Below are 9,858 nucleotides of genomic sequence, written 5' to 3'. Positions count from 1 at the left end.
AATTCATCAATAAGTAAAAGACTCTCAAGACTCTTGAAGCTGCACTCCTAGAAGACAGAAGACTCTTGAAGACCCAAACACTCTTCCAAGACTTCTACAAGAACGTTCGGTGCTTTCCTTCTTCAAGTCAAGTCCATCTACCATCCAAGAGAATCAGAGGATCAAGTACTAGAGATCGAACCACATCGCATCAAATCAACCTCAACATCAACACCAACTCAAGTTTAACTCCACGAAACAAGTTTCTCCGGAAGCCTCGTGCGAACACTAATCCTCCAAAAAGATCAACAAGCCCGAAGGCCGATCATCCAAGAAGATCAACAAGCCTGAAGGCCGATCATCCAAGAAGATTAACAAGCCTAAAGGCTGATCAACAAGCCCGAAGGTTAATCATCCAAGAAGATCAACAAGCCCAAAGGCCGATCATCCAAGAAGATCAACAAGCCAGAAGGTCGATCATCCAAGAAGATCAACAAGCCCGAAGGCCGATCAACAAGCCCGAATGTTGATCATCCAAGAAGATCAACAAGCCCAAAGACCGATTATCCAAGAAGATCAAGTCCAAAGACCGATCCTCCAAGAAGATGAAGCCTAAAGACCGATTATCCAAGAAGATCAACAAGCCCAAAGGCCGATCATCCAAGATCAACAAGCCCAAAGGCCGATCATCTAAGAAGATCAACAAGCCCAAAGGCCGATCACCCAAGAAGATCAAGGCCAATCATCCAAGATCAATTTTAAACCTTGCGTAACAAAAGAGAGTTTTGTGAAAAAAAAAGTGGTTGTTCTTATATCCCTTGTTAGAGATTAAAATATTGAGTTGGTAAAAAATGCTTTCATTGGTGACTTTTGTAGTAAGGATGAAATCATTTGGGATGAATATAAGAAAAGTAAATTTTCTGTGAAAAGTGCTTATCATTTGCGAAAGAACTTTTTTTTATCCTTTGTCGGCTTATTAGTTGTCTAAAGAAAGGCTCACTAGTTTTTAGAACGTTATGTGGGAGTCTGGTGATGGAAAATTATTAATTACATTAATTCCATTGATTATAATCTTTCAAATAAAATCAGAGGAATGTAATTCAATTCAACCACATGTTGACGGATGAAAAGTCATTCTTCTTGCGATATAACCCTCACCAGAGATCTGTTTTAGAAGCTAAAGTGTGGTTGAAGGTTTGAGACTGATTCTTTGGAGATTTCCATATTGTTAAACTTTTTGAATATGAACCTTTCTAAGATTTTTTTGCCCTTTTTTTTTTTTTTTTTTTGGTTAAAGTTGCCTCCTTAACTGTGTAAATATTTCCCACTTTTGTAAAGTCCCTAGAGAGGAGAACAAAGTTGCCACAATCTAGCATCTTTGACATCCTCTTCAAAGCCCTCTAGGATCTAGAAATATGTCTTTTCGACTTATGTGCTTCCCCTTATTCTTGAAAGCGGGTGATGTGTCTTCTGAGTGTTGATAGTTTGGTTTCAATTTGTATTTTACCTAAAAAATGCTCAATCAGGTAGCTTCAAAAGAAATATCCACCATTCAGATTGAAGATCTCCATGTCAATGACACATTGTTAAAATCTCAGCTCGATGAGACTACGAATCAACTTCCAAACCATGAATGTATAGAATATTTTCTCTATTGTTTTTCTTTTCTAACTTTTCATTGTGTCATCACACTCTATTTGAATGTATTCCAATTGACCGATTGCTATTTATAATTTAAACCTAATGCCCATATGGGCTTTAATATGCATACCTTTCTATAACTTGAAAAAACAGCCCAACATATATATCATTATAACTCTAGAACGAATAAATTAACTTTAATTCTCTAACGCTCTTCCTCTACATCTTAAAATTTTGAACTTATTTAACAAGGCTCATCCTCCTTGCTTAGATTTGCACAACTTACGCTAATTAACATGTCTTAGAGTCAATATTGGCCCAAAATTGATGGCAAACTAATGTTCAATTTAAGATTTGAAGTAAATACAATCCCTAAATTTGGTTTGAGATATAACTATATAAATTAAAAAAAAAAATCCCCATTAATCTATTATAGAAAAAACAATGTGTGCTCAACAAGAAACGTGGGACCCTCCATCGGTGACACAAACATTTTATATATAAATGGATGAAAAGAGATAAAAACAAAACAGAAGAAGAAAGAAGAGAAAGAAGTAATGGAGACGTGGTTCATCGTTATCATCTCAATCTGTATCTGCTCTCTTCTGAACTCCATCCTTTCCCACTTCCGAAGCTCCACGAAACTCCCACCAGGCCCTCCTTCAATCCCCATCTTCACCAATCTCCAATGGCTCCGCAAATCCCCTCTTCAAATGGAGTCTCTGCTCCGGAGTTTCGTCGCAAAATACGGCCCCATCGTCACCCTCCCCATCGGCTCCCGCCCCGCCGTCTTCATCGCCGACCGCTCCATCGCCCACAAGGCCCTTGTCCTTAACGGCGCTCTCTTCGCCGACCGTCCACCGGCGCTACCCATCGGCAAGATCGCCTCCAGCAACCAACACAACATCAACACCGCCCCTTACGGTCCACTCTGGCGCCTCCTCCGCCGTAATCTCACTTCCCAAATCCTCCATCCTTCGCGGGTCAAGTCCTACAGTAAAGCTCGCAAGTGGGTTTTGGATGTTCTTGTTAATCGGTTTGTTTCCTACTCTCAATCGGGAAGTCCTGTCTCCGTTGTGGATCATTTTCAGTACGCTATGTTTTGTTTGTTGGTGTTAATGTGTTTTGGGGATAAGCTTGACGAATCCCAGATCAAGGAAATCGAGAATGTCCACCATACGATGCTGATAAATCTTAGGCGTTTTAATATCCTTAATTTCTGGCCCAAATTCACCAAGATTTTCCTCCGAAAGCGCTGGGAGACGTTTCTTCAACTCAAGAAGAATCGAGATGAAGTCCTGATTCCTTTGGTCGAAGCTAGAAGGAAGGCCAAGGATGACAGAACAAACAGAGGAGGAGACGAAGAATTCGTGGTGTCATATGTGGATACACTTCTGGATTTGGAGCACCCAGAGGAGAAGAGAAAGTTTACAGATGAAGAAATGGTAGCCGTAGCCTCCGAGTTTCTTAACGCTGGCACCGATACAACCTCCACAGCTCTGCAATGGATAATGGCGAATTTAGTAAAGAACCCAGAAATTCAAAACAAGCTTTTCGCAGAGATTAAAGGAGTAATGGGAGATGGGTCAAGAGAGGAGGTGAAGGAAGAGGATTTGGGGAAACTTCCATATCTGAAAGCGGTGGTTTTAGAAGGATTGAGAAGACACCCACCCGGTCATTTCGTGTTACCACACGCAGTGAAAGAAGATACAGAGTTGGAAAATTATGTGATACCAAAGAATGGGAGTGTGAATTTCATGGTGGCGGAGATGGGTTGGGACCCAGAAGTGTGGGAAGATCCGATGGCGTTTAAGCCGGAGAGGTTCATGAAAGGCGGGAAAGAAGAAGAAGAAGAAGTAGCAGAGTTTGATATAACAGGGAGCAAAGAGATAAAGATGATGCCGTTCGGAGCAGGGAGGAGAATTTGTCCAGGATTTGGTCTGGCAATTCTTCATTTAGAGTATTTCATTGGGAATTTGATATGGAGGTTTGAATGGAAAGCGGTAGAAGGAGATGAAGTCGATCTGTCGGAGAAGGTGGAGTTCACCGTCGTTATGGAAAAGCCTCTTAAAGCCAACGTAATTTCGAGGTTCTAAAGTTGGGATGATTTTTCCCAATTCTAATATGAACATTAGCCTCTTGGTTTTAGGGAAGAAAATGTTTTAGATTGCTTTCTTGCAAATTTAATGCAGGGATTTGACCTTATGAAAGTATATTCAAGCCAATGTTTTTGTTATGTCTAGTGTTACAAAAATTATCTTACCTGTCGACAGAAAATCTATGGTTTCATATATTTATTAAGTTATCCATCAAAATGTCTTCATAGTATATAGAAGCGAGGACATTTGCAATCTAATTCATATCCTCCACTTCTTTACTATACCAAAAAAAAAAAAAAAAAAATGACTGGTATTTTATTGGTCTATATTTTAGAACTTATAGGGATAGTTGCATCCAAGGGATATCCAAGTTTTTGGGAAGTTGAAAAATTTTCTTGATAGGTTCAAGGTTACAAAAACAAATAAATAAATAAATAATGAACAAATGTATTTGTTGAGATTGGAGAATGTTCGTACGAATTAAAAGGAAGAATATGAAGGTTTGACGTCGACCCATTTTCTCTTTCTTCTTCTTCCTTTGTAATCAATCTTTCACTAACTTCTTCTACAATCAACTCATTTTCCCTTTCCTTTTCAATTTTTTTATTTTGGTCTCGATTTTTCTATGGCCATTGAAGCCTCTAAAATAGCTTCACTGCTATTTCTCTCACTTTGTTCATTGTTAGAATTGTCCATAGGATGGAAATTTCAAAGAATGAAAACAAGAAGACTATTGTAGAGCAAGAACATGTAGTTCTTGTGACTTTTGCAAGGATATAAGGGGTGTTTGACAATCCAAGGAGAGTTGGGTTGAGTCGATATTTTTTATAATTTAATGTCAGAGTTGGGTTGAGTCGATATTTTTTACAATTCAATGTTTGACAACTAACTTTAAATGTTGGTAGGGTTGATCTGGTTATTTTACCAATTCACCCCAACTTACCCATCAGTCTCCATTGGAAATTATTACTATCACACTCTGGCGACATACTCTGGTGACTATTTTCAGATGACCAACTTCGACGACCAACTTCGAGCTCTGGCAACCACCTCTGACGATACTGCGATATCCAAAACAACCACCTTGGTACAAAACAACTCCGACTTCCACATTCGCACGACCAACTTTGATGAAGAACTCCGGACTCCACCAACCACCACCGACGACAACTCTGGCGACTGACTCTAACGACTACCTTCGCACAAACAACTCTGGTGACTGACTCTGACTACCACCTTTGTGTGCCCAACTTCGAAAACTACTGATAAACATAAAATGGTGGGTTTAATTATCCACCATTATATCACTCTCACTCTCACCTGTTTTTCATGTGTTTTCATTACTCTCCCAATTCCCTCAAATAGTGGACAAAATGTTTAAAGAGTGAACAGAAAGGAGAAAACAAGATCAGTAAAACGCCGAGAATAGAGAAGCTGAGATCATCATGTTTTTACTTATGTAAAGTCATCTAATACTTTTACGTACATGTACGTGAACATATTCTATATACATTTAACACTTTACATACCAACATATATTTACTATATCTATACTATATTAAAAAGGATAAAATTGGGAGAATCTTTTACTCCCCATTATTGTTGGCTTTTTGGCCCTTAACTTAAAATTAATTAATTTTAATTAATTAATTAATTAATATTTTGATGATAACAAACCTACTTTTATTGATTAACAATTTGAGTGTTTTGAAGTATCTATCGCATAGAGCTTGGAACAACGGTTCCAACGCAATTTGAATCGCCCAAATTGGAGCTCAAATAAAGAAAATATAGACAAAACATGCTTAATAGAAAAATCATGAACCGATGAGGTAGTAGAAGTTTTCTCATGAAAGTGGACCAATTGAAAGGTGCCACTTGGAGTAATAGAATAGTGACACATGATGGACTTTTGATCTTTGGAATGCTTTTAAAAATAAAATGAATTTAAAAGGAAAATAAATTTAATATTATTTTATGTTTGTATCTAACGGTTAGTTTTCTACATATGGTGGGTTCTTGCTTTTTATTGTGATTTTTTTTTAAAAAAAATAATTTAAAAAGGAAAAAAAGAATTTAATATTATATTTGTTTGTGGCTAGTTTAGTTTAAAATTTCCATAATTGATTTTTCATTTTCAAAATCCATTGGTCCAAATTAAATGTGGTTTTCAACAATTTTTCTTCTCTATTTAAACTCATCTTTTTCTCCAAATCATAATAACAAGTTTTATTATTTCAATCCTCCATAACTCATTAAGCCACCATTGTTGCTCTTTCTCCAAGTTTCAATTTTGTTCTTTTCATCTTCTTGTTGAGAGAGATATATTTATGTTGTGAGGATTAATTCATTGAGTGCTAAATTTGTAAATCTACTCTTCATAAGAGTTTTTCTCATATAGTTCTTCATTTCTAAATTCATTGTAAGGGTTGTTTTTGATCCCTAAAAAAAATGGTTGTAACGGTTTGATCCTCAACCGTGAAAAGGATCGGGTTTGTTCTTGCACTAAAAAAAAATGTTGCACCAATTCGACTTTAAGCCATGGAAAGAGTCAAGTTCGTAGTGACATACCCAAAAAGAGCTTGGGAAGTGGATGTAGGTCAGTTGTGGCGAACCACTATAAAATTTCTAGTGTCAATTTCTCTATCTTTCTCCTATGTAATTTTGCAATTTGTTATTATATTTTATTGATTGAAATTAATTGTAATTTTTGTTCTTGAAATTAATTGTTCATATTTGATTAATTTGATTGGTTGTTATTGAGTTTCTACATCCATTATCGATCTTGTTATGAGAACCGACACTATAAGAAATCACACTTCTCCCGATGCTCAGAATCGCCGAGAAATGGTGGAAAACGCGTCGGGAGAGGCGTCGGGAGTATGGTCGGAAAAAATTCGTCGGGAGAGGAACTCCTGATGCAAGAAAGGGACTGTCGGGAGTTGTTCCAAGAACTCCCGACGAATAAAAGAGCACGTTAGGAGTTCCAAGAACTCCCGACGGTTAGTGTACGTTGTCGGGAGTTCTAGGAACTGTCACACTCCGCCTCAGATTACTCTCTTAACTTGGAAGGAGATGTGACTGTAGCAGTTACCAACCTTTTTGCTGGCACTTACTGCTTAACTAACTTGTTTGACTTGTCTTAAATCCTAGTATATATACATTTCCTTAACATACTGAATAGATTAACTCAAAACTTAATACATTTACATTACAGGGTTTCATAACATTATTCATACATATGCTTATGTATATTACAACTTAGTGAGTCTAACATACAACACTAGTCCCTATATGACAGATATATGTGTACTAACAAATACAAAGTTTTCAATTAAGCTTCCTTCAACCTGAGTCTTTGAGTGGCAGAGCAGCAGTAAAGATGTCTTCTGGGAACTAACCACTATCTGGAGAAGGAAAAACATTTGAAAACATGAGCTAGAAGCCTAGTGAGTGACTAACTTTTAAAACATAAGCATCATACATAAATCTGATAGTAAAACTGAAAGCTTTAACTGAAAATAAAAACTTAGGGCAACCATCATTCACGTAATCATTAACATAAAAAATGACTATTTATGTTTTGGTGAACTATGCCTTAGTTGAGAGTGGCCCTCTTGCTCACTCTTTACCATTATTAACTGCATTACTACTTAATTGAGAGAAGAAACCTTTTTGTTCAACTCTCTAAAAAAAAATATAACTTGTATCCTTAGTTGAGAGAGAACCCTTTTGTTCAATACCTCAACGTCAATCCTTAGTTTATGTGGAGTAATCTCAACACTACCAATGTCAACTCCATTTACGTGCACATGGTTCTAATTAAGTACCGTTATATCTTAGGTACTATCGCTCAAATACATTTTTAGTGTCCTTCAATATCGAACTGCTCAGATACCTTCTCTATGTCCTTCAGTATTTAGCTAATCAAATCCAAGACTGAGCTTCAATACCTTCTCATCTATCCTTTAGTACTGAGCTATTCATGCTGAACTCGCACATCTAAGACTAAGCTCAAGTACCTTTTCATTTAATCCCTTAATACTGGGCTATTCGTATGTTCTAAGGCACATTCTTATGACTTAGTTGCCCTAAAGCATTTAGTACTAACACATACTCATGATCATTGAAATGCATAGCATAAAAATAACATTAAAGAGATGTGTTACTTGGAAACTATTTGGGAATAGTTTTCATAAATAGCTTTCAATAAACATGTATTGCTAAAACATTCATAAAGCATTTGCAATTCACTTAAAGAATTTGAAGCATTTAAAGTCACTCACTGTCTTTGACAATCCTCTTAATGTACTTCTCCTTTTGATGTCAAACCTTCTATTGCTTAAGCCCACTGTGTGTTGAACACTTAGCCAAATTCTTAGGCCTTAATTTGACAATGCAGCAACTGTTTCACCATCACCCATCATCATGCATCCATTGCTTACGTCCATGTCTTTCCTTAGGCATTCAAGTCTCCTATGCATTCAAGCTTCCAGCCCTAGCCTACAACCCATCGCATGGCTAATCCTTTGCATCATACTGCCTATGCGCCCATCTTGTGGCACATTAATGCATGCCTTATGCATACGTCCAGTCGTGCCCACATGCTTCAGCATAACCTTGCGTCTAACACCTTGCACACCTGCCTGCACAGTCTAACAATCACTCTACCGCATGGACCAATGCCCTTATCATTCTCTTGCACTGTAGTCGTAATAGTGGGCGGGTCTCATGAGATCTTTTATCTATCCTATCATCTCATGCATTGGGTCATCGTTCCCGAGATCATATGAAAAAGAAATAAAAAAAAAAGTGCTTGCACTTTGTTCTCCTATACCTCTATGGAATTCACTTTGTTGGTTGAGTGGAGTTACGGTAAGTTGTGCTATTCAGTCCTTGACTCGGGGGGTCGGCGATCATCCTACAACTGGTCCCGCCTATAGTTATAGTGTTGAAGACACTCCTATATATGTGGAAATTCTGCTACAAATGGATTGGCTACTCTAAGAAGATAAATGAAACCACTTATCTTCGTGCTCGCTTACTGCCTACCATGCTTACTAACCCAGGGAAAGAGCTATGAAATGCATTCCCCGCTTTCCTAAGGTCCCCTTTCCTTCAGTTACATCAAGTCTCAGTTCTGCTTCCAACTACCGATGGGGAAATATCCTTTTTGGGGTAGAAAAGAGCTCACATGGTTCAACGCATCTCAGCGTGTCCTTGCACCCAGGCCAATGCATCCCTTGCACGCAACATAACTTTCAGTGCGTGCATTCAACATCATCGTCTGACTCTTCAAGCTACTTGCTTGTTCAACCTAAGTAGCTACTTACTTGTTCAACCTAAGCAACTGCCTGCTTGTTCAAGATTCCATATTCAGCTTACAATTTTAATAATTAATTTTTCAGGCTTTTTCTCAAGAAAATTTCTTTTAAAAACTTGCTCTAAAATATTTTAGCAAGCTTTCCTTAAAATTTCAGCTCATAAATCATCGTGGTTTGCCTGAAATCCTCAAATCGTCAAGACTAGCCCAAGCTTACCTGAGAGCTCGACCTTCAGCCAGATTCTTTAATCTCAGCTCGATTCCTCTGGAATTTCCTTCTGGAAATCCAACCTCAGCAACGAGACACACTCGGGGTTTGAATGGCTTTAGAATCACTCCATTTGCCCGAGTGAATAGCTCAAACCCTCTCTTAGAAGCCAAGTTTCCCTTTTATACTAGCAGCTGCATGCTAACCCCTCAATGTCAAGCTGCCACCTCATCCTTGAAAAGATAACAACAAACCTAAGCATGACAGATGGCTTAGTCGATCAATCATTATGTTGATCCTTTCCTCTTGGTCATCAACGCCAAGGATCAACTCTCAAGCCAACGCTTGCAACCACAGTCCCATGGGCTTTTCACACTAAGGGCATCGCAACTTGGCCAATGCATAGCTCACTTCGAGACTATCGCGTCCCTCCTTTGGTCACATAATTTTAGACCAATGCATGTCCTAGCCTACACATAGCTTAGTCTTACCATATCATCAACCCAGTGTTAGGTCTTCCTTAACGCTCAACCACAGAGCATCGCATCGCATGCCTTATGTACCTTGTGCCAAGACTACCAACCCTTCAAAGCAATCACACAACCTTT

General features: G+C 38.2%; 1 protein-coding gene across 1 annotated transcript; it reads left to right on the top strand.

Annotated features, from left to right (window-relative positions):
* The first annotated feature begins 2,133 nt into the window (after nt 1-2,133).
* On the top strand, nt 2,134-3,935 carry LOC120088475 (cytochrome P450 89A2-like). Its single transcript, XM_039045811.1, has one exon. The coding sequence runs from the start codon at nt 2,178-2,180 to the stop codon at nt 3,714-3,716; it is 1,539 nt and encodes a 512-aa protein (XP_038901739.1). The 5' UTR covers nt 2,134-2,177; the 3' UTR covers nt 3,717-3,935.
* Nucleotides 3,936-9,858: the final 5,923 nt, after the last annotated feature.

Source organism: Benincasa hispida, chromosome 10 (genome assembly GCF_009727055.1).
Source record: "Benincasa hispida cultivar B227 chromosome 10, ASM972705v1, whole genome shotgun sequence".
NCBI classification, from domain to species: domain Eukaryota; kingdom Viridiplantae; phylum Streptophyta; class Magnoliopsida; order Cucurbitales; family Cucurbitaceae; genus Benincasa; species Benincasa hispida.
Note: the sequence above shows the minus strand (reverse complement) of the source record. Positions and strands in the feature narration are given on the sequence as shown.

Coding starts and splice junctions, on each gene's coding strand:
- LOC120088475 (XM_039045811.1), top strand. CDS start 2,178: ATGGAGACGTGGTTCATCGTTATCATCTCAATCTGTATCTGCTCTCTT.